This window comes from Stegodyphus dumicola, chromosome X1 (genome assembly GCF_044657685.1).
Source record: "Stegodyphus dumicola isolate Sdum_Otavi_A_Nest chromosome X1, ASM4465768v1".
Lineage (NCBI taxonomy): Eukaryota > Metazoa > Arthropoda > Arachnida > Araneae > Eresidae > Stegodyphus > Stegodyphus dumicola.
The window spans coordinates 106,255,428-106,281,958 of record NC_140780.1 but is presented as its reverse complement, the minus strand read 5'-3'; the positions used below and the strand labels follow the sequence as shown (position 1 = coordinate 106,281,958).

General features: G+C 32.4%; 2 protein-coding genes across 5 annotated transcripts in view; one reads left to right on the top strand and one right to left on the bottom strand.

The window, feature by feature from the left end:
• The window catches only part of LOC118192000 (histone acetyltransferase KAT8-like), a 135,164-nt gene extending 128,994 nt beyond the window's left edge, over nt 1–6,170 (top strand). For both annotated transcript variants that reach the window (XM_085808504.1, XM_085808505.1), the window contains exon 10: nt 5,998–6,170. In XM_085808504.1, the coding sequence (XP_085664630.1) occupies nt 5,998–6,040 (43 nt within the window). In that variant the 3' untranslated portion in view covers nt 6,041–6,170. The remainder of the gene's footprint in view (nt 1–5,997) is intronic.
• Nucleotides 6,171–18,382: 12,212 nt separating this feature from the next.
• The window catches only part of LOC118181674 (uncharacterized), a 37,204-nt gene continuing 29,055 nt past the window's right edge, over nt 18,383–26,531 (bottom strand). For 2 of the 3 annotated variants that reach the window (XR_004756927.2, XM_035350857.2), the window contains exon 2: nt 18,383–24,841. Coding sequence is in view for 1 of the 3 variants with exons in the window: in XM_035350857.2 (XP_035206748.1) it covers nt 24,777–24,841 (65 nt within the window). In the remaining 2 variants the exon portion in view is untranslated. The remainder of the gene's footprint in view (nt 24,842–26,531) is intronic. The other variant, XR_004756926.2, reaches the window with a different exon arrangement.

Here is a 26,531-nt window from a genome sequence, read left to right as displayed (position 1 = left end):
TGATTCTAACACTGGAAATCTTTGATTGAAGCGAAATCGGCAAACCTCAATGTTCTCTTGTACATATAATATAATCAATTTATATATGTAATAATAATTTAATGCATATAATAAATTATTGTAATAATGTGTATAATAACTTAATTAAATGTATCTAATAATTAAATCTTATTTATTTTGCACTTTTAGTCCGAATATTACGATTTATCTTTTATGTCTTGAAATCCGCAAAATCCTAAAATTTGCATGACCTCAGGTCCCAAGCTTTGCGGATTTCTGGACTTCTACTGTATTCCTTTCCATCCTATTGTATCAAATTTAGGCACTGCCTCATATCCGTTAGCTAAATATTTAGTTACCAGATTTTCAACTCTGTTAGATAATAATATTTACACCATAAAAAATTTAATAAAGTTTGCAAAAAAAGTTAAAAAGCATTTCTCTTAGAAATTTACTCATGGTTTCTTTTGATGTAAAATCATTATTCACCAATGTTCCAACGGAGGGTGCATTAAGATGTCTAGAAACCAGAGTTCACGAATTTCATTTCTCTTGCATCGAGTTTGATGAACTAATTTCCCTCGCTCGACTCTTTGAAACAAACACATTTTGTTTTCCAAAATAAATATTACAAGCAAACTGAGGGATATGCCATGGGAAGCCCCCTCTCCCATCCCAGCTGATATTTACATGCATTATTATGAATGAAATTTCCCGATATGGTTCCGCTATGTAGACGATACTTTTACTCTGTTTGAAGGTAATAAAGATGATTTAAATAAAGTTCTTCCAACAATGAATTCCACTGATCCTGCTATTCAGTTCACTTCTGAACTTGAGACTTGCAATTCTCTTCCGTTTCTCGACATTCTGGTCATCTAACTTCAGTACTATGGTTTACCGTAAATCTTCATCGGTTTGCCTTCCATCACACTTCAAATCATATCATCCAACTAAACAAAAATTAGCTTCATTTTATTCCTATATTTTCCATGCTCTTCACGTTTGCTCCTCCAAACTGTCTCTTGATGAAGAACTAAATTATTTAAAAGCAGTAACTGTTGACAGAGGCTTTTCACCTAACATTATTAATCAAGCAGTTAAAAAATTCTCATCTCAACACACCAAAAGGCACACTCTTGGTTTAGGAGATCATAAAAATTATGTTGTCATTCCCTTCTTTCCCTCAATTAGCTATAACACTGCACATATTTTACAGAAATTTAACTTTCGGGTCGTTTATTCTCCCATCAATAAAATTTCGAGTTCCATACTCAAGGACCCCATTCTGGATATGAATGGGTAATTTACAGGATTCTTTGCCAGTGTGGTTTAATTTACATTGGTCAAACTAAGAGAGCCTTAAAATTTCGTGTTAAGGAACATGAGGCATATGTTAGATAAAAGGAAACACAGAAGTCTTCTGTTTCCCAGCATTGTTGGTCCAAAAATCACACTTTCAATTTTTCTGCAGCCAAAATTCAAAAAACATCTTCCATTGGTGAACTGGATTTTCTACAGGCATTTCACATTCAAAAAAATCTTTCTGTTCTAGTTAACGACCGTAAATCCAATCCATCTTTGCCTTCAGCCTTTAAAAGAAATTATGCTTTAGTTCTACTTTCATCAACAGATGGTGCTAGTAGCTTGACTCCTTTCCAGTCTTTCTTATCTTATCAAATCTCTATATCTTATCTTGTTTATTTGCGCTTTTGCAACTAAGGATGATGGTTCAGTAAAACCATCGAAACTAGTCCTGTGAAAAATCTGAAAATATTATGCTGATTTTTGTTGTTTGACTTCTAAATTAATACCTGTTCGGCATGTAATTGTATCTTAATAAATTACAATGTTTGGCAGTTGATTATTCGCAAAATGTTGAAACCAAATTTATAGAAATTGAAGAATGATGGAAAACTTAGGTTACCCCTTGAAACTTTTTTCATAAGTATGGTGTTAAGTCACCTTGAACAGATATGCATACCTCAAATTTCGATTTCATAGAACCAAAGTGTTGATCATGTCTTGTGGTACACGGCCGTCTTCTAAATGTGCGCTTTTCCATTTCTAGAAAAGGAAGGAATTTGGGCATGCTGAAATTCGGCACCTTAAGGCATCCAACACATGCTACCATTCAAGTGACAGCTTCTATTTGCAAGTATTCCGACACCACTTATGCTCAATAAATTTGAGCATTGTCATTCATTAGCAAAAACTGGGCCAACAGCACCCCTAAACAGTGTAACTTGGTGTTCCACATATCTCTGAGTGGTTACAGAACCTCCTTGAAAGCTATGCAGCTCAGTGTAGCCATTTGTCATGATTCTTTCGCAAACCATTAAACTATGGAAATAGGACATTTCACGGACAAGGGAAAGCAAGTTGTGTGTTACTTCCTCTCTCCAGATCGGAACATGTCTAGAATCATTGTTCTATTTATATCATCTACATCTGGACTCGTCATTAAACAGTACTTGGGCCCAATTGTTTTGGCTTCATTTCATTGAACAGAACGATGATACCAACTTAAATGGGCCCCTCTGGAAGCTGGAGCGAGTGGGACACAAACCATTGGTTTTCGCACATACAGTTAAGCCTTTGTGCAATGGAAGGGCTAATTCGAGTTCCTGTGGTAAGTCGAAGGTTTAAAAACCAAATGTCTTGTAGTCGCTTTGTGGTTATAAAGACAGAAAATGGTCTTCTGACGCAGTTGTTGCTCTTGGTCGCCCTTGACCAGGCTGTCTGTCAACTAATCCAGTGCTTAAAAAGCAGCTACCAACTCTTGATATGACACTTTGAGGGATATTCAGATCTTTGTAGATCTCCATTTGTGTTTGACCTTCCTGGATTTCACCTATCATTCGCCACTTTTGACCTTCACTTAAATGATGCCTTTAAGCTTTAACAACTGAATACTGATCACTCTCAGAAACCACATAACACATATAAACAACACTATATACTGGAATTCTATGCATTATAAGACTTTTACATAAATAAAGCAAATGTATTTAAATGTGAAATTTTAAACAAGTTGTTAATTAAAAATGGCAAAAAGCAACTGCCAAGCTCACTGAATGAAATACTAGTCATGCAGTCTTACAGCAAATATATTGATGAAAGGAATGCCGAATTACTATGTGTGCCAAACTATTGGATGTCAGATTATCAGACATTTACTGTAATTTCTGTCTGGAATTGAAACAAAATTCTGCACCTATTTCTTCATCATTGTACTAGGCACAGATTTTGTATTTATGGATGATTAAGCTCACCTATATATATAGCATATTTGGTTAAGAGATATCTGAAAAGTGAAATAGTTCTTTGTACAGTTGTCAGTAAAATTATCAGACTTCAATACCATAGAATTCGTGAGGTACTGTTAGAAAAATGCACTACTTACCATACTGTTCCTGAATTTTTTATCATCAGAAATGGGGTTTGCTATCAGATTTGATCAATATCATTACAAGCATGGGAAATCAGTTTGAACCTTGCATTTTGCTGTTGACCTTGTTGGCACTCTTAGGCTCTCTCTTAATCATTTCAGTGCTGTTTTTGATGTATCAGGACTTTAAAGGTAATTGCTGTGTGTGGTGACGTGCCTCCTACAACTCAACGCTGCCAGTCTGGTAACCCATAGCAACCAAAAACAAAAATAATTTTTATTCTATTCTATTATTATTATTAACGATCTGTCTCAATTATTGTACTACCTTAATAAAAATTGTACAGTCAAAAGTCGTTAATCCGGACTCGTCGGGACTTCGGCGATTCCGGATTATTGATTTTTCCCGATTATAGATCATCAGTTTAAATCTCATAAGATGGCATGCAGAAATTCTAAAATTAAAAATATGAAACCGTAATTTATGAAATAAAGAAAAATTATGATTTAAAGGGTATCAAAATTTACAAAAAAAAAAAAAAAAAAAAAAAAAGCTTAATATTTATTTGTTTATTTTATAAAAGATTTCTTTCAATGTAAGTTGTTTAAGTTGCTTCGTTTTATGTGATAATACTTACTCTTTAATTCTATAAACAGACATAATTTCTTGTTCAGTTACAAAGTTCCGCTGTTCAAGTCTTATAATTGCTGTGCCAAGAATACCAACTAACTTGTCAATCGAAATTTTTTCGTTTTCAGTAACCTCTCTGTCACCTTCTTCATGTCTTTATCCATTTTTTGCAGCAATTCCACTTTTTGTTTCATGGACATCGAAACATACTTTTGTTTTGTAGATACTTTGGGAGCTCCAGCATCAGAAATTCTGTTTGACATAATCGAAAGTTCAAGTTTACTTTTATAAAATTGCTCTTATAGTCTGCAAAAAATAATAAGCTGGATCCAACTCGAAGATTAAGGAACAACGCAATCATCAACATTAACTGAAATAGAGAATTAGATAATTTTAGCTTATACCGTCCGTTATACATAAAACGTGCAGCCGAAAAGGTGTTATACGCACGCGTAAACGCCTATGCGCATGTGTCAACGCTGCGCATGTGCAGAAAGTTTTTAGCTTTGAGGTCCGGATTACAGATCATTCCGGATTATAGGTGTCCGAATTAATGACTTTTGACTGTATTACTACAATTGGTGACCCGGACGTGATTTGAACACGCAACCTTGATTCTAACATTGCGATCGCTGTATAAAATTGACTTTCGTCGGCAGTAATGTGACTCAATTTAAACTGCGCATCCAATTGAATAAACCATAACGATGGGTCTCAGCGACAAAAAGGCGGTGGCTTACCTGCCACTCACACCAATTGTGAAGAAGCATCGTTGTCTACCATTTTAGATCAATCAAATATGCACAATAATATGTATAGAATGAATATGTGCAATAATACGTATAGAATATGCATATATTCTATAAACTGTGGATTATATGGTTATTAGCAAAGGCTGACTGATAGTCTAAAACTGGAGACAAAAAAGCTTTGATTCCTCTCTAATGCTTGATTATTTGCATGTTCTCCCTTTCTGGGTATAATGTTGGTCTTCTCTCGTGCATCCTGGCACTGTTCTTATTGATGTGGTGCTTTAAATGCCTGATGGGTACAACCATAATTCCCAGTACGAGCAGTTGCAATTATGTGGAGCAAAACAGAATGATTTAGGTTTCTTTTAGCGACAAAAATAAATTTATTTTAAACATGGCATCAGATATATGTATGCATTATTCAGAAAATGCAACATAGCTTAAGTAAGAGTCTTAAATTTTTGCAGAAAAAAAATGGACACAAATGATGCAACATTTGATAGATGGCTGCATCAGTTTAAAGTGAGGCACTTTGTTTCTTTCCTGAAGCTTTATGAAGAAAATAATTTCATCTATAAATCAGCTTAGAAATAACTAATTAACAGAAGAACAACAATTTGAACTAAATTGGCTGATTGGTGCCAAAAACATATTTAATGCAGAAAAACTATTTTTGAAAGTAAAATTAAGTATGGAAAGAAGAAAGCTTAGCACTGAGTAACAAAAGTTCTTTTATGTGCCAGTATGTGCAGACTCCAGAATTTTCACTTTTAGAATTGGTAAAAAAAAATTCTAGATTTTTCAAAATTCTTAAAACCATACAAATAACCTAAAAAAATTATTCCAGTCATCAGTTCTGAAAATTTCTTAGAATAATGGGAAGGGGCTACTGCAGTAATTGATTTGCTTTTGTTAAAAGATACTGGAGTTTGCTGGATGCGTTTTGTTTATGAAAACTATTAAATAATGGTCTTTTTCCAATGATGACGTGGCATTCCAATGTGATACTAAAAAAAAAAAAAAAAAAAAAAAAAAAAAAAAAAAAAAAAACTTTATACACTAATATTTAATGAGCTTGAATCACTCAGTATAGCAGGTTAAAGTTTATTATTTATGATAATGAGTTGCTTCTTCTTCTTTTTTTTTTTTTTTTTTTTTTTTTTTTTTGAGGTATTTATGAAGTGTATATATCTGTTTCTCTTATTAAAAATTTTTCTTTTCAGGTTTCAGCAAGAATTTAGCTACAAGATTCATAACTCTTTCTGATAAAAAGTTTTATATTGGTAATATGCAGTTTGTATTACTAATTAAATGTAATTAAAAGAAATAAAATACAGTTCTTGTACACTGGCTGTTGACCTGCAATAAAGTGCCTTAAAGGGCAGTTCATCCTGGTTCCAATTCCTAGTCGTTGAATGGGAGTTTCCATGGATAACGTAAAACATGATTACAAGCCAGCTTTCCTAGGAAAATCTTCTGTATAGGTTGCCCTTTTTAGGCAATAGCTTTCAAATACTTTTGATAATTAATTGACCATCTCTATGTGATGTGTTTTACATCAATCTGACAGTATCATTTTCACACAGAATTAATTGGTCGAAATCAGTATTAATAATGAAACTGATATTAAATGAAATGCAGAGAATCTCCAAGCAGAATGCATGTGAAAAATAGATACAATTTGCAAATAATCATGTGTAAAAAATGTATAAAAAGAAAAATTGTCCAGACAAAATAGTAAATATTCATGTATATTTTTCTATATTTCAGTGAAATATATGTAAAATTTAGGTAAATTCATGATTGGTCACATTTTAATCATACGCTTCACATGTAGGGCAAAAGCAGTAAAAGGTGGCAATATTCTATGGAGTGCAGAGAGCGAGAGGGCCTTCCACTGTAAATTGAATTGAAAGAGAAATTAGCCAATCATCCAGTTTTGTATGAAACTGATTTTGTTTTGTATGAACCTTTTGTTCTAACAACCGATGCATCTGATCATGGAGTGGGAGTTGTACTAGCACATCTATCTAGCAAGGAAAAACATTCAATTATATTCCTGAGCAAGAAGTTTTCAGAGGTAGAGAAAAGGTCCTGCACTAACAAAAATTATGTGCCAGCATCATTTTCAGTATCAAGAAACTTCGCTATTATCTGGACAGACAGGGCTTTTTTCTTTGCAAACTGATCATAATCTGCTCACATAACTATGAACTAATGCCAATACTAATCCTTACTTAATGTGATGGGCTCTTGCTCTTCAGCCATATAATTCACAATTATTCATGGTTGGGAAAAACTAAATAAGAATGCCAATGTGTTAAGCCAAACGACTTGAGATTATATTTCTCTATATCTTCATTTTCTTATGGTCTGTGTAGACTTGTTTTAAAGGATGTATACTAATGTTCATGATATGATTAACAGCATAATCATTCTTATAAAATAAAAGGTAAAAAAGCTTACCTTTTAGTCGATCTTCTTTCTCGTTCCAAAGGCGTATCCGGGAATGTTTTTATTAATTACATTCATCAAAGGCACTACTCACGGAAAAAGAGAGGCTTCTAAGATAATAAAATATTTAATTTACAATCACATCACTAAGCTAAAATATATATATATAACACAGAAGAGAAGGATTACATGTTTCACTCAAACGTCCATCACGAGTTCTCAAGGTTCAGTTAAAGTCCTGTTTTAGTTTTTGCTGCGTGCATGCACAAATCACGTGGCTGCCGGTGAGAGTTTCAACATACTCCCACCTTTAAATTTGCTGAAAAATCAAATTTAAAACTGTAACCTTTAAATAGGCTTTACCTTTCGACCGCTCCTTGTAGTCATCGATGGAATCTTATCGCTCCTAAGATCTTGAGGCAAGTCATTACGAATATCAGGATCGCAATAAGTCTCTGCTTCATCAGAAGAGCTGCTTGCCACATTTCTAAATCTAGACTATTCATCTGATGATGTTATCTCCAAAGGATACAAGCGCTTGGTTGGTCGCAAAACTTCTCCAAGCTTAGTCTTGACTTTAACTAAACGCACATGTCAATCCTGAGACTTGAAAATCTCGGTTACTTTCGCCAATAACCAGTCTGTTCGCTTCTTATTATCATCGGATACTAAAACTGGATCTCCTATTTTCAGAGGTTGTGAGGCTTTTACATGTTCATAAGTTTGCCGTAACTGTCCAAGATGTTTGATTCGAAATCTTTTATATAGATCTTGTAAAAGTTTTTGTTGATAAATAAGCCTTTTGTTTAAAGATTTTGCATCTATATTATCCAGATCAGGAACTCCAATTTGTCGAATCTCATGGAGAGACATGGAAGGTATGATCGGAGATAAATCTTCAACATCTTCCGAGACGTACGTCAATGGACGACTATTCATTATTGCTTCACAGTTGCATTTCTTCATGATTCAAACATGATCGTCCTAAAACTTTGCGAAGGATTCTTTTAAGGACTCCTATTAATCGCTCCCACCATCCTCCCCACCAAGGAGCTGATGGTGGAAGAAATTTCCATGTGATCCTGTGGATACTAGCATGTTCTATAATTTTATCCCAATTCAAACATCTGAATAACCTATCACTTCCTTTGAAATTCGTTCCATTGTCGGAATAGATGGTGTGGGGTCTTCCACGTCTAACGATGAAACGTCTCAGCGCTTGCAGAAAACTTTCAGTAGATAGGGAGAAAATTAATTCCAAATGTACTGCGCGAAAAATAGCACAGGTAAAAATTACTATCCATGATTTTTGATTTCCTTTCAATATCAACGGTCCAGTCAAGTCAACACCTACAATCTCAAAGACTGCTGCTTCTCTTACTCGGTCTTCAGGGAGAGGAGCAATGGGTGTTTTCGAAGAACTAGTGTCGAACCTCTGACATACAACACAGCTTCTTATGACATTCTTGACAGTCTTTCGTGATTAAGACAACAATAACACGCCGAATAAATACTAATTCAGAAGTCAAACAACAAAAATCAGCGTTAATTTACAAAACTTTCACAGGACTAGTTTCGATGGTTTTACCGAACCATCATCTTCAGCTGCAAAACCGCAAATGAACAAGACAGGAAATAATGTTTAGATAAGATAAGAAAGCCTGGACAAGAATAAGCAAGTGGCGCCATCTGTTGGCGAAACCAGAACTAAAACATAATTTCTCTAAAAGCCGAAGGCAAATTTGGATTGGAATTAGGATCGTTAACTAGAACAGAAAGATTTTTATGAATGTGAAATGCCTCTAGAAAATCCAGTTCTCCAATGGAAGATGTTTTTTGAATAATTTTGGCAGCAGAAAAATTGAAAGTGTGATTTTCGGACCAACAATGTTGAGCAACAGAAGACTTCTGTGTTTCCTTTTTTCTAACATATGCCTCATGTTCTTTGACGCGAAATTTTAAGGCTCTCTTAGTTTGGCCAATGTAAATTAAACCGCACTGGCAAGGAATCCTATAAATACCCCAGGAATTCATATCCGGAATGGGGTCCTTGAGTATAGAAGTTGGAATTTTATTGATGGGAGAGTAAACAACCCGAAAGTTAAATTTCTGCAAAATATGTGCAACTTTATAGCTAATTGATGGAAAGAAGGGAATGACAACAGAATTTTTATAATCTCCTAAAATAAGAGTGTGGCTTTTAGTGTGTTGAGATGAGAATTTTTTAACTGCTTGATTAATAATGTTGGGTGAAAAGCCCCTGTCAATAGCTATTGCTTTTAAATAATTTAGTTCTTCATCAAGGGCTAGTTTGGAGGAGCAAACTTGAAGAGCACGGAAAACATAGGAATAAAATGAAGCTAACTTTTGTTTAGTCGGATGACATGATTTAAAGTGTGGTGGAAGGTTCAGTACTACAGTTTACCGTAAACCTTCATCGGTTTGCCTTCCACCACACTTTAAATCATGTCATCCGACTAAACAAAAGTTAGCTTCATTTTATTCCTATGTTTTCCGTGCTCTTCAAGTTTGCTCCTCCAAACTAGCCCTTGATGAAGAACTAAATTATTTAAAAGCAATAGCTATTGACAGGGGCTTTTCACCCAACATTATTAATCAAGCAGTTAAAAAATTCTCATCTCAACACACTAAAAGCCACACTCTTATTTTAGGAGATTATAAAAATTCTGTTGTCATTCCCTTCTTTCCATCAATTAGCTATAAAGTTGCACATATTTTGCAGAAATTTAACTTTCGGGTTGTTTACTCTCCCATCAATAAAATTCCAACTTCTATACTCAAGGACCCCATTCCGGATATGAATTCCTGGGGTATTTATAGGATTCCTTGCCAGTGCGGTTTAATTTACATTGGCCAAACTAAGAGAGCCTTAAAATTTCGCGTCAAAGAACATGAGGCATATGTTAGAAAAAAGGAAACACAGAAGTCTTCTGTTGCTCAACATTGTTGGTCCGAAAATCACACTTTCAATTTTTCTGCTGCCAAAATTATTCAAAAAACATCTTCCATTGGAGAACTGGATTTTCTAGAGGCATTTCACATTCATAAAAATCTTTCTGTTCTAGTTAACGATCCTAATTCCAATCCAAATTTGCCTTCGGCTTTTAGAGAAATTATGTTTTAGTTCTGGTTTCGCCAACAGATGGCGCCACTTGCTTATTCTTGTCCAGGCTTTCTTATCTTATCTAAACATTATTTCCTGTCTTGTTCATTTGCGGTTTTGCAGCTGAAGATGATGGTTCGGTAAAACCATCGAAACTAGTCCTGTGAAAGTTTTGTAAATTAACGCTGATTTTTGTTGTTTGACTTCTGAATTAGTCTTTCGTGTTTTCAAAATCCAATATTGTTCTCGTAAAGCGGATATCAAAAATTGAACTCCTGCATGATTGTTCATTTCATGTTTAGCTCTAATTAATTTTACTACAGTAGGATGATCTGAAGGAAGAATAATAGGAAATCGAAAATTTTCTATAACATCTCTTCTCAGAATTCTGGTTTTAACCCTAAGGATTCTGTTAGAATCAATCATTGGTTGAAGTACACGTAATCTTTTGTCATCTAATCCAGAAAATGATTCACTCTGCACTAATCTCAAAAGAGTTAATTCGGCTCCTTTAATTTCTTCCGCTGTAATTGTTCCAAAAGTTCTTTCATTAGGATCTAGTTTGACATTTTTAACAAAAACGGAAGATCCAAGATATTATCTTTAGAATGGTATTGTACGAAGAAACCTTATCAAAATTAACTTCAGTCATAGCATTCGAATTAACTGCAGAAATTATTGTCTTCTTTCTTTCAGCATTTATAATGTCAAAATTCGGTAAAATTTCAGAGGTAGGCCATTTTTCTGGATCATTTTTCAACCAATCGGGACCCTCCCACCATTTCAATTTGACTAAGGTTTCCGGACTGCATCCTCAGGAAGGAAGGTCCGCTGGATTTAGCGTTCCAGGAATATAATTCCAGTCGTTTGGATTACTTAGAGTACGGATTTCTTTCACTCTATTGTGAACGAAAACAGCCCAGTTTTCCTTCTTTTTGATCCAAAATAATGCATCCATGAAATCACTCCAATAATAAATGGGCAAACATTCTAGTCTCAAATCTTGCTTAACACGATGTGCCAGTCTAGCGCCAATCGTACAAGCTAAGAGCTCTGGTCATGGTATGGAAATCGGCTTGACAGGTGCCACTCTGGATCGAGCTGAGATGAGCTGACATGTAACGGAATTTTCATTACAGCTTCACATAAATATGCATGTGGCATAAGCAGATTTACTCGCGCCACAAAACACGCGTAAAGATAAATCGGAAATTCTTTCGAAGTCAGCGAAAATTCTTCTGGCTATAGCTATTTTTTCCAAATTGTGTAATTTATTTTTCCAACTTTCGAATTTGTCTGAAATGCTTTTAGGTAAATTGTTATCCCATGAAATCTTCTGTTTCCAGCATTCTTGAAGCATTAGCTTTGGAATCAGAGTAACAGGAGCTGTAAACCCAATCGGGTCAAAAACCTCGTGTACTATTGATAATATGTTCCTTTTGCTGACAGGCTGTTTCACAGAACTGTCTTTAAAGTCACAGGACAAAGTGTCATCTGATAAATTCCATTTCAACCCCAGAAGTGATACGGTTTTATCGAAGTCTTCACTGCAAGGATTTCCTTTCAAAATTTCACCACTAGGTTCATTGTAACACCATCCCCTTAAATCAAATTTAGCAGTCGACATAATTTCCTTCGACACATTAATGAAAGTGTTTAGTTCTTCAATAATATCAACACTGGCCACACAATTGTCAACATAGACTGATTCACTTAATTTCTTAGCTACCTTTTGTTGATGTTCAGGAACATTCTCGAGATGATAATTCAGTGTGGCGGCGAGAAAAAAAGGACTGTGTTTTGACAAATAAATTTTGCATGCAGTTAGTAAATTTGCAAACTTTAGTAGTAAAACTTTGTGGGGATGGGATCAAAAAATATGTGAGAATTTTAATAGATAGTGGTTCCCAGTGATCCTACATTTCGAAGTGCCCAGTTAGTATAATGAATTATAAAACAAGTGGTAAAGAAGAATTAATCCAAGGTTCAAAACACGCCAAACACAACGTGCTTATGTCGATATATTTTCAATTTTTCAGAATCTCCTTTTTCCCACCACAGAAATCTAAGAAAGTCTCTATTTCGAGGACACACACCTATTTGCAAAAAGGCCTTACGTATATCAGATAACCCCATATTTACCTTGGTGAAATCTGTTTAAAATACTTGGTATTAATTCCAAATAATTTGGGCCCTTTTCTAAACAGTCATTTAAGGACACACCATTCCTTTCCTTCGCTGAGGCATCGAACACAGGTCTAATCTTTGTGGTTGAATGTTCCTTAATTACAGCCATATGTGGTAAGTAATGACAGTTTTCGGTTTCCTTATTTTCAACAGATTCTGTAATACTTTCTTCAGCCCATTCGTTAAAAATATTTTCATACTCTTTCAGACAGTTTTTTGACTGAAGATTTTTGATGCAGGATTTTAACCTTTTCTCTGCTAATAATCTGTTGTCAGGTAAAACCTCATGCCCTTCTAACCAAGGAAGAGAGACCTGATATCTACCCTCACTATCTCTCTAATGACTGACGAAAATATGTTTTAGCGATTTCATCAATTTCCTTTCTTGTGTGGTTTGTAGCAGGATCCGTTATTTCTAACGAGTCAAGACACCATAAATCCAAAATTTTAGCATCATTAACATGAAGTGACAATACAGTTTTCGTACTGTTAGTGAACTCACGCTTTTCAGTTTTCCCCGTCATTGTCCATCCTAATCTAGTGTGTACGCATGATAACCCACATTTTAGTAGTCTAACCTTCCCTGTTAGAAGCTTTCCCGCCACATCTGCACCTAAAAGAACATGAATTTCTAAAGGTGATTTTAAATACATCAAATCCACAGATTTATTCTGCATGTCAGTTAAATAAATTCCATGTTTTCGCAGTTCAGTAAGATATGTATCTCTACGAATTTGACGAATGTCAGTACATATTTTATCCTGATTCAAAACCTGAAAATTACAGTGATAATCACCTTTAAGACTACTCAATCTAATTAAATATTTACTATGAGTTTCTTTCTTTCCAATTCCTCCAAAAAAAAAACCTTGGATTAATTCTTCTTTACCACTTGTTTTATAATTCATTATACTAACTGGGCACTTCGAAATGTAGGATCACTGGGAACCACTATCTATTAAAATTCTCACATATTTTTTGATCCCATCCCCACAAAGTTTTACTACTAAAGTTTGCAAATTTACTAACTGCATGCAAAATTTATTTGTCAAAACACAGTCTTTTTTATCATTTTTACCACCTGTCTGTAGAATTATTTCCGTGAGAATCATCCTTAACAGTATTACACATTATTGAAAAATGACCTTTACCGCATATGGAACATTTAACTTTGGTTTTGCATAAGCGAGAAATATGGTTGCGTTTCAAACATTTCAAACAAAATCCGTTCTTCAAGAAATTTTTGCCTTTTTTTCATCTAAGGTTAAACGAATTGCATTCCGACATTCAGAACTTTCATGATCTGAATCGCAAAATATGCAGTTCAAATGTTTATAATTTCGATTCTCATTTGTAGACAGCAACTGCGAGGCAGACGATACATCAGGTACCCGTTTATCATCATGCCAATTTGACAGCTTGCTTTCGTGTTTTGTTTGTCGGGGGGGAGGACAAATTGACGCCGCTTCTTTCGATTGCAAAGCTGTTTTTTCCCGTGCAATTAATTGCTGAGAAATAAAACCCATTAAACTGTGTAAATCATATTTTAAACTTTCCTTTTCTACTTTATTATATTCTAGGATTAAATCAGAAGGAAAGGACTTAAGAATGATTGGACATAAAATACTTCCATAAGTGTCTGATGCAACATTTAATGCTTCTAAACTGCGTATGTGAGACTGACAGTGATCGAATAATTTTCTAAATGCTTTAATGTCATTAGAATTTCTCAGTGGGTTAATTTTCTGTAAATTATCCAAGTGTGCATTAATCAACACATCTTTACTTCCGAATCTATCTTGTAATAAGTTAATAGCTGAATCATAATTTTCGGAAGAAAGTGAAAATCCTTCTATAGTACTTAATGCAGTTCCTGCTAAATGTGCACACAAATAAATAAACTTATCCACTTTTTCTAAAGATTCGTTTTTGTGAATTGCCAAATCAAAACAGTTCCAAAATGAAAGCCATTGGCTGACATCACCATAAAATTTTGGAATAGATATTTTCGGTAATTTAATATGTTCTCGTCTGTTACTCTCTAGTGTTCGAGAAGATAATCGAGAATTAGATAGATCTATATCAATAACAGTAGAGTTTTGGTTTGACAACTGAATTTGTTTTTTCGCTCTAAATTTCCACAACAGAATTCTTTCGCGATATTCTACTGTAGTTCGAATCTCTTCATCTAATTCTTCTGATTTCAAAATGCTTTCGATTTCAGAATCAGCTATTTTAAGATTCAAACTTATCGTTCAACAGTTCTGCCTTCTTCTAGGAAATTTATACCAACAGAAGACTTATCTAGTTCTAATTCTATTTTCTTAAGAATTCTAGTAATGGACGTTCTCAAACCACCTCTCTTTTTCTTTAGTTTAGTAATAACTTCTACTGACATGTTTACTGAATCAAACATATAAATCTTACACAATTCAATAAGTGCCTTTCAAATTCAAAATACACAAAATCATTTTTATCAATCTTCAATTATTTCGCTTTTTTCACGGCACGGGATGCCAAAAAATATAATGTTCATGATATGATTAACAGCATAATCATTCTTATAAAATAAAAGGTAAAAAAGGCTTACCTTTTAGTCGATCTTCTTTCTCGTTCCAAAGGCGTATCCGGGAATGTTTTTATTAATTACATTCATCAAAGGCACTACTCGCGGAAAAAGAGAGGCTTCCAAGATAATAAAATGTTTAATTTACAATCACATCACTAAGCTAAAATATATATATAACACAGAAGAGAAGGATTACATGTATCACTCAAACGTCCATCACGAGTCCTCAAAGTTCAGTTAAAGTCCTGTTTTAGTTTTAGCTGTGTGCACGCGCAAATCACGTGGCTGTCGGTGAGAGTTTCAACATATACTGTATAAATGTGTTTGCAGAAAAACTGTAAGATTCTATTTTGTCTGAGTGTAATTAAGCTCACGGGCCTTGATGTAATTGTCAGTTTTACGTATATTACAGTTTAAAGTCATAGAGATCATAAGTGTGTTAACTTTTAAAGCTACAGCTACCCTGTAAGCTCTTTATTTCAAGATGATATTTGACAAAATCAGCCCAGCAAAGTTACGAACGTGTTTTCATAGAACAGTGAACCATAGTACAAACATATTAATATTTAATATTCGATTTTTATTACACTTGGTGCCCAGTAAGAGCTTGATTCTAGTGAAAAATACTTGTGTTAAGTACGCTTAAAAAACTCCAACTTTTCTGCTTTGATTTCTTAAATTATTTCTTTATAGACTTGCTTTTCTCCTTCAATAAGGTGGCTGGTCCACAAAGGAAATGTGTCAGTCAACTAATTATGCCTTCATTACAGAATCATAATTAATAAAAACTGAAACGATTACAAATCGTCTATCGACGCCCTTTTTCAGCTGGGACTGAATTTTCCTGGTTTCAGCAAATAAATTGAATTACGGCAAATGATGACGAGGGCTGTCTCCCTACAGTGTTCAATAATATGGTCAATGTGATGGAATAATTTCCATGAATGATTAAAATTAATGTGATCGAAAAATAATCTAATACATAGAAATATGTTCAAATCAAATTCCTGCATGAAAAAAAAGGGGGGCTCTGATAATACATTTTAAACTTTAGATGAATGGATGCATTTGGTACTATAGTTGAAGTGATCTTTTCCCCCCAAAAGGTTTTGTGGGGAAAGATAGAACCAAAATATCCAATGACTATATGAAATAACAAACTGAAGGAAGTAACGAAGCTACTGCATGTGGCATCAGCAGAATTTCATTTCTAGGTAACGAAATCTCACTCATCAGCAAATATGGTATAAGATATTTGGTTTGTAAGTTTGAAGCCTTCAACTTGATGCCAAGACTGCAACAATAAAGAACACCAATCAAATACAGCAAAATATGTCATTTCCCATGTCTATGAAGCGCTATCGTTTCACACCCAGTTAGAAAACGTGCCCAAAGAAACTTGAAGACTTTTAATGTTTTGTTTTGTGCTAAAAATTTAGAATCGTTAATGTTTTACCGAGGTAACAGCACAGATTTTCACTATATAGCCAATAAAAATAAAGTAGATTGAAAGTATATCTTACATGTAACACAGGTATACTGCAAAGAATTTTTAAGATAACTTTACAGATCTTTGATATTGAAAGTCCAAAAACTAAATAGATGGATAGAATAAACCGGATAGAAGTGAGCGATATATCATGAAATTCTAGGTGGTTCAAAAGCATTAAAAAAACTTGCCAGTAATTTATTGCAGTCTATTGTATATTATCTATGTTGTTTGAGGTAAATGACAAATAAATGTAGAAAAATAGCCGTTATCGGTTTGAAATTCATAAACATGGAATATGTGCTACCAAACGTCTTATCCTTTAGATTTTCAACCAAAAGGCTAAGTTTCAAAAGCAGTTGTGGGACTCTCACGAAAATCATTTCAGTTAACAATAAAATTTATAAAATGACTATCTCTATAGCACTGCCTCTCTCCAAAGCAGTACTGAATGCAGTTAATAAATAAATAAATAAAAATGCTACTGTCGTGAGCTTCAAAAGCAGCTGATGGAAAGATAAAAATTTTCAATGAAGAGAAAACACAGCTGGAAATTCCTGAAAATATGAATTTTAAGGAGAAATTGATGTTTGTTGATTGTGTTATGATCTGCTATAACATAGAAAGTAGAGGAATCTGATCACAAATGACATGTTCTGCTATGGCACTACAAATATGGACATTTAATTTTTTGGGGGGGGGAAAGAAAACAAAAAATTACTACCTTTGGACAGAAAATATATTATTTTCGAGGGAAATAAATGCTTACAACATCCACAATAACTAACACTTTTTGACTATTTTTACTTCAAATTCTGAGTTCGAAATAAGTGCTGTTCTCTAAAATTTTATATACTGTTTTCCTTGTCAATATTTATTACGTAATAATGTGAATAGTTATTTTTTATGAGTCTTATATATAGCATTTCTTTAAAAAGCTCAAATTTAGGCAACTGAGAGTAAATCAGAATCCATTTCTGCTATAGCAACCACTTGTCTTATCACCTCTTTTGGATGCGAAGGACCATTATAATGATGGTAGATTGTATAGGTATTTTTCTGAATAAATACAGAGAGAACTCTTCTTTCAATTTTATAAAAAAAGTTAATTAAATACTTTACATTACTAATATTTTCTAAAGGTCCTTAAAATGTCAATATCCTTTACCAATTTCAAAGACCACAAATATATTCCCAAACTAATTATAATGCATAATAATGTATAATTAGATATAAAATATACATTAAAAATTAGTATTTTAATTAAATTAGAAGCATTTTTCAAGCACCAGTGCCTATATTTGAAGAAAGATGTTATCACGTTAAGACAAGCTTATTAATCCAAGATTTCAAACAATACAATTCCTCGTAATAAGAGAAATGATTAAATAGGAAAGGAGCAGTAAATGTTTTGAGAATAAAGCACACTAGTATTAAATGGAAAAAAAAAAAAAAAAGATTAAAACAAAATAGCAATTAGTTAATTGAAAGATTTTATGTATTGACCTCAGGTGTTGCAATTATAACTGTGGCAACCATATTTCAAACCTTAATATCAGATATCTTAACGACATTCTGATCATTTTAAGAATTATACTATTATTCTTTTCAAATGTGCTATTTTTCATATTTTCACACACTCTCCAGTTTAAAGTCTTAAACCAATTAACTTCAAATTAGCTTAGTTATAACAAAACCAGATAGAGTAAAATTTATTTTCAAATATTAAATTCCTGGAAAAAGTTATTATAATGTAAGCAAGTATAATAACACATAGAGCACAAAAAGGTTTATAAGATAAAATATTTATTAACTTAAATGTTTTCATAGATGATCACAATATATCATTTTAAATTCATACAAAAATAAATTATTAGCTTTTACTTGAGACCTGAAATATCGCATTTTAAAGTAAAACATCTGATTATACAAGTTCATAATAAGTATCCACACCAAAAATGAAGAAAATGACATTCATGATGCCCAACACATCTTGAACATCAATAAATAAATTACGCTAGAGTAGACTAAGAACAAAGAAAAGCACATTACACACGTCAACATTTTATATTCATATATTTAAAAACAATTACACATCCATTTTATAAAACAAGTAGCCTGTATTCAATAAGTATAAAACAGAGTTCTTCAGTTACTCAAACAAAAATGCAAAAACTGCACAAATCAAACTTCAAAGAATACTTTCATAAACAATTTTCCAAAACAGCAGAAATTATTAAGAATTACTGTATAAAAAATTTTCCAAAGAGAATTTGCTTAAAATTAATGCATAAAACTAGATATGATACAGACTTCTACAAGATAAGTAAATAAATTGTAACAAAAGAAATGTGAGCTACTATCTAAAGAACATTACATTAAAATCTGGTCCCAAGTATTTTTTTTTTTTCATGCAGAGGTTCTCAACCAGTAGGGAAATCCCTTTCCTCTCAAAGGAAAGAAATTCACAATGGCAGAGGAGAGGGATTGTTACACATAGGATTTGCTGACTCTGACTGTGACAAAATGTTTCAACAAACAACAAAACAACTGAAAATAATTATATTTAATCTATTATTTGAAATTCACGTCGAAGAGGGAAATGGATCAATAAAGAAAGAGAACCACTGTTGTAATATTTCAATACAATATACCAGTATACACTATAAATGAAGATTAGAAATTTACTAGTACACAATCCTAAATATGCAGAGAATTTTCCAAACAATACATGTCATTCAGTATTTACTTTTCAAACACAAGTGTATGTTTGGATTAAAAATACAAGTGTTTTAAAAACCAATGAAAATATTAGAGTATTTTATTTGTTAAATATCTTTTCATGTAAGACTATTTAAGTTCATTCAGAGTACATACATGACTAATATGTATTCTATATGTTCATAAAATTACTAAAAAAAAGCTTAAAAATAGTCCAACAGCCTGATGACATTAAAAATTTAGTTACATCTTATGACTTACTAAATTCTAACTTACGAAATGAACGCATCAATAATAAAATAACTTAAAAATATGAAGATTTACAAAGCATTAATCACATTAGTGTTCATGAAACCTAAAAATTTCTACACGCAATTTAATAAAATTTCCAAAAATAAGAAGATGCAGACTTGAAGATGTGAATGCAACGCTGCCAATCAGTAATACTAAACCGAAAAACTCTCAAATTTTTTTAAACTGTTTCAAATTTGCATACAATCTCCATTTTAAAGTCTTTAATAAGTTTATTTCAAATTAGTCTAGTTATAAAAAAACCAGATATAGTAAAATTTATTTTTTAATATTAAATTCCTGGAAACAGATATGATTAATAAGCAAGTATGTTTCACCCAGACCCAGAATTAAGAGTAGTAACACAAATTATAGGGATTATATATGAAAGGTAATATTAAAATATCAATTCCATTATTATATGCTATTCAATATTATAAATTATTATACAGTATATTATTATTAATATATTATAAGTTATTATTATACAGTCTACACTTTACCTATAACTTATTGATAGGCTGCAAAAATATGGATTGAGAATTAATATTTCTAAATCTGTTTCTGAAGTTAATGAGAATTGCATTTTGTAGGCTTTCTAATTACACCTGAAGGATCAAAACTTCTTCCTGAAAAGGTTAAAACTAGTCTTTATGTTAAATCGCCTTACACTGTGCATCAACTATGACTAAAATTTTTTCTTTTTCTATTTATAAATTAAACAATAATATTTATAGATTATTTAAAATTCTATTCATAATTTTTTTTTATTTTTGTGTAAATATTTTTAAAAAAATTTTTATTCTCTGAATGGTTAATTTCTACTGTCATTTTTTGAAAAAGGATCCTGATACTCAAGCTAATTTACACAAGTATTTATAAGGTGCAAAGAAAAGAGAATCAGGAAAATAACTTCAACAGATGAGGCCATTCAGCACTTTGAAAAATTGCAAAGAATATTTAGCAAATGTTGCTCTTCTCTCTTACTCAGACCCAGAATTAAGAGTTATAAAACTAATTACAGGGATTCAAAATTAAAATGTATGCCACATCTGACTTAGTTGAAGAAATTATAAGCTACTACACAGAAATTCTGAGGGATATGTAAATTAGACACAATGAACTTCAATAATTAGCAACATATTAGCCATGCATGCAAGCAATACATATTCGATTCCATTCAAATGTCCATGAGAAAGACAACACAAATATTTTCCTATTTCTAAAGTCAAATACTAAAACAAGTTTAAAAAGGGCAATAAAAGCTCAGACAAATTTTCTATAAAAAATTACAATACAGAACAAATTACAAATGACACAGAAAATTTACAGTTGAAAGATAATATTGAAATATTACTTCCATTATTAAATATACAGTATATTATTACTAATATATTATAATTATAACAGGGTTCGTACACATTTCTGCACACAGAAATTAAGTACTTTTAAGGACCATTAATGAAAAAAATTACAGACCTATGAGCAAATGGGAACTGAATAAATTCAATTAAAAACATTATCTGTGCCTGAAATTCACTTTTGTAATACCATCCTAAAAATAAATAGATTCGTAAGTAGGATGCATTATTATTAAACAAAACTTAATTAACATAATTATTAATAAGTTTGAGAATAAAAAAAACTTCATGAAATTTATCAAGTAGCATTAAATATTTTATATTTATAATAGTTGGACACATTTGAAAGAAAATTAGTGACATTTTATTTATATTTTACTAACAGCTTTATGCTGATTTTTTTATGTCTCATTTTGCTCAGTCTAGAGGTTTAGTAAATAGCAGGTAACAACACTCAACAAAATGTTTATCCATCATTTTAATTTGAAGCCTTCCCAAATATTTTCGATACTTTATACTAAGCATGTTCTCTAACAATGAGAGATTTGTCTCAATATGCAAACCAATGTTCTCGCTAGTTTCTGTGGACTTATCTCCCAACTTATCAACCTCTCCACAAAGTACCTATGAGGGTTTAATTGATCTGGTAAGAGTTAAATAGTCCCAAGCCCCAGACAGACGTGAAGCAAATTATCGCTAGGTTTGAAAGTAATTACAATATCAGACAAAGGTTTAAAAAGAATCTCTTATTTAAAAAGAACTTAGAACATAAAGGCATGTTCTGATGCTAACAAAATCAATTATAGCTCACGGTGATGTAATTAAATAAGAGCAGTCAAATTCAAAATCAAAATGTGGACTAGCGGTCAAAGATTATACAATTTAATTAAAATTTAATCTGGCTCAGTAACTCTATCATTTCATGAAATAGACATGGGAAATTATAGTAAAGACTGAAATCATAAACAGTTGGGTAATCTACATAATAATAACTGCACATATCTTTGAGGAGTAATTTTCTTTATGTATTCAGTTTCTTTCTTCAACACGTTTCCTTTTCATTTTAGAATTTTTGGATTTAATTAAGGATTTCTGTTATTCTAAAAAAACTAAATGCATTTAGAATGTAGAGAAAAAGCTGCTAATTTTATTTCTTTAGTAATATGAACATTCAGAAGAAATATGAAATATATATGATAAGGGCCGGTTACAGAGCTGGTGTGGCAGAATTTTTAAAACTTAGAGACACACTAAGCAACAAAATCTAGAAATGACAAAACTTTTAGAATTTAGAGCAGGCATTGGAAGCAGAATTAGAAAGGCACTAGGCAGCAGAATTTAGGATCTTCAGAGATTGCATCAGGTAGGAATATGCCTAGTGCCAGCCCTGTGTATGATGCATTAAGAAATATTAGAAGAATATTTTAAACAGTTAGTTTTCAATTTCTTTATTAATAAAAAAATTCCTTTCTATAATGCCTGTCCATGTGATAGGATTAGAAGCATTTTTGATATTTTCCAAGCTTGTGTCTAGTGAAAAGTAAAGAAAATAAAGGAAAGATAAACATGTTAAGAAAAAGTTTCTAGTATCAGAAGTAAAACATTCAAATATTATGTTTTTATTGTTCTTCCAGACGTTCTCCAAAAAGTAAGAAATTAATCGCAAACTTTTTGTAAAACACATTTACTATGTGTTAATACCATGGAGACATTTTTCATTTCGTCACATTTTTCTGCAATCTTCTAGAATCGTGGGTCTATAAATCTTGCCTTCAAATCCTTTTAAACTTTCCAAGCTGCATTGTCTAAAATCCTAAAAAATTATCCCTACCAATTCTGTAACAATAAAAAGCCAGAAATATTTTGGAAAAAAGAAAAAAAAAAAAAAAAAGAGGGTAAAGTATTAAATTAATTTTATAGAGAAAAACTGATGCATATTCTGAGACAATTACATGGGAAAACCTCTTACTGTGAAAAAATTAAAAAGAAGACATTTCTCATTAATTACATAGCTAATTTTGCTTTTGCTAAGAACTGTTTCATAAATTGTGCTTTATAGCATTATACCTTGCTTATTTTTCAGATTCAAAATATTGTATAAGTTGCCAAAACAGAACTAATATGACAGCGAAAAATAAAAATGTTTTATTTTAATGAAATTTATCAATGTTTTAAAAAAAAAATGCCGAAAAATTCTCAGATCTTGGAATTAAGAATTGTCTAAAAAAAACTGATCTTAAAATCGCTAAATTTAGAACTGTTTAATAAAAGAAGTCACATCCCCAAAAGCAAAAAGTTGTTTAAAAGTTCTTCATTAGAAACTTGAGTATCAAACCATTTATATTAGAAGTAGGAACAATTATAACCCATGAACCTATTGAAAAGATAACCATATATGTCAGTGAAACGCCAAAAAATATTCCTCCAGACAGCATTTTCTGATGATTCAAATGAGGACCTTCTGCCGATTTTGGCCGAAATTTAGGACTCTTAAAGACCGTACGAACCTTGTATTATAAATTATTATTATAGAGTCCACACTTTACCTATAACTGAGTAATAGGTTGCAAAAATATGAACTGAGAATTAATATTTCTAAATCTGTTTTTGGAGTTAATGAACTGGAATTTTTAGGCTTTCTAATTACAGCTGAGGAATCAAAAACTCTTCCTGGAAAGGTTAATGCTATTCTTAATGTTAAATTGTCTGACACTGTGCATCAACTACAATTAAAATTATTTATTTTTTATTTATAAATTATTACAATTTATTTTTGTGTTAAATTTTCTTTTAATTTAAATTCTTGGAATGGTTAATTTCTACCTTTTTTTTTTTTTTTGAAAAACAACCCTGGCACTCAAACTAATTTACAAGAGTTTTTAAAATGCCCAAATAAAAGAGAAAACCGGAAAATAACTTGGACAGATGAGACCATTCAGCACTTCAATGAGACCATTCAGCAGAAAAAATGCAAAGATTTAGCTAATGTTACTCTCCTGTCTTCCCCAGACAAAGAATTATCTTTTTTTGCTGCACACAGATACTTCGAACTGGGCAGTAGGTTCAGTTTTACATTTCGAAAATGGTAGTTGGAAACAAATCGGATTTTATTCCAAACCTCAGACAGCAAAATTACAGTACATACGATGAACTTTTCGCAATTTCCATTAAATGTTTCAAACATTTATTAGAATGAAAATCCACAGTGGTGTCATGCATTGTGAGTTGCTCAAACCAAACGAAACCATTACTGGGGCTCTCTGCCAAATACATATGATGAGACTATGGTGTCCATCAAAACTTACTCTTAAAACATTCAAATAAGAAGTTTTCCTCTCCTGCTGTATTCACCAGACATTGCTTCTTCTCATTATTACCTGTTTTAATTGATGAAGCATGGCCTGTCTGAGCAATGCTTTACACCATATGAAGATACCAAAAACTGAGTTGATTTGTGGATAACCTCGAAAGATGAAGCATTCTTCTGATGTGGCATCAATATACTGCCAGAAAGTTGGGAATAAGTAGTGGCTAGGAATGGACAATACTTACATAACACACTGTTATAAATATAATAAAACATAACACACTGTTATAATAAAACATAACACACTGTTATATCAAAATAAATACCCAATTTTTGATAAAAAAATGGCAGAGACTTATTTGTATTCCTAATAAAATAAAATTAACTGTATTGATTGTATGTAATTTTTAAGAGCAAATGAACCATATACAGTACATCTGGTATAAATGGTAAGATCCTCTTTGGCTGTATATAAACCTTTGGGATACATGAAGTAAAATTAAGTGGACTTCAATTTCACAATTCTTCTCCTCCTCTTCCTTTTCCTGCTTCTTCTCTTATACTCTGCAGTAAATAAAATAAAACAGTCATTAGAAAATTAGGATAGATAAGATAAATAGGACAGATTCCCAAAAGCAACAAAATAAAAAAAAGGGTCACACATTATTAAAAATTTTACTATGCAATTTCAATACATTATACAGTGTAACTAAAAAATAACTAGCAAAAAGTAAGTAGAGGACTGAAATCAACAGATTTTGTAATGTAATATGTTGGCGGAAATGGCGTAATGAGATGATATGAGTCAATGTTTACATTGTTAAGCAGTCTGCTGGTAGAAGATGCTATTCCCTGTGCAGTCCTTCAGCAGTATGGTTGGTTTATTTGATTATGGCAAAGTACTAAAGGGCTATCTGCCTACATCGGGTGATATGGATCACTACACAAACATGGAGCTCACTGATAAACATTTTATCTATGGGGCAGCAGACTAAATGAAAGTACCTGTTCAAAAAATGTATGGAGAATGACTCCTGAGTAGACTGCTGCCAAATTGTCAAATGTTCAAGCTTATCAACCAACAGTGATGTGAAAGTGGATCATTCTGTGCTTGTGAACATGATGGAGGAGGGTAGAGCAGAACTCCTGCAGTGGAAGAAACTGCAATTCATGCATTTGAGGATAATTCTGCAAAATGCATGAGAGATGTTGAGTATCTAGCAGCCAACCAACCATTTTGGAGGAATTTATATGAGGACAAAATGCATCCATGTCATCTGCAGACAATGCACATGTTGAAATCAATTATTTTCTGCATGTTAATTTTGCCTGCCGGTACTTACAGCATGTTGCAGCAAATCCTGAGATTCCTTCACATTTTTTAATTACTGATTAGGCAATATTTGCATATTCAAATATGTTTAACATCAACAATTCTTACCTTTAAGTGCATGATAATCCACATGGCATAAAATCAAATACTTACCAGAAAAAGATTCTCCAATATTGGTAGAGTTGGCATTCCAACCCTACTCTTCGAAGCATTATTTGTCCACATAGGATTCTACATTCTACCAAGTTGCTTGAACGGCCGCATGTACAACAACTTTCTGCAAGATATCTTGCCAAAGCTTCTTTCAGATGTTCTCCTAGCTACTTGCACACGAATATGGTCCAGAATGATGAAGCTCAGTAATGTCAGAAATTATTTTAATAAAGCCCACTAGACCAGGGACAGGATAGATTTTCAGAACAGTTTTTTTTCTCTGGGGCACATCAAGAGCAGAACCTACAAAAGTCCCACTGAGATCAATAAAGATCTAGTGCCTAGAATGTCAAATGCTGCTAGAAACGTATGTCAGAGCCCTAAGAACTTTCTTAATATACCATGCATTGCTATTATGAATCTTGCATTGCTGTTCATTGTTGCACTTTCAAGCAACTTCTTAAAGCAATTTCTTAAAAATTTGAATCGTTAAAATGCTTGTTTCTTTTGGCTTTACCACTCATTTTTACTTACCTGTTGTTTATGCCTTCCTTACGGGTCAGTACTTACATATGCTATTTCTGCATGCACATTCCATTAGAAAATACATTTATTTCAGTTTCCTCTACCTTCCTTCACACTTTACTAGAATTCTTTTACACTCAGCTTTTAGTGATGGAATAAAAAATTCCCTTGTTCTGATTTAATTATGATTCTCTCAGCTTTTACCCACAATATTTTACTTAAAACACTACCAATCACAGCAGA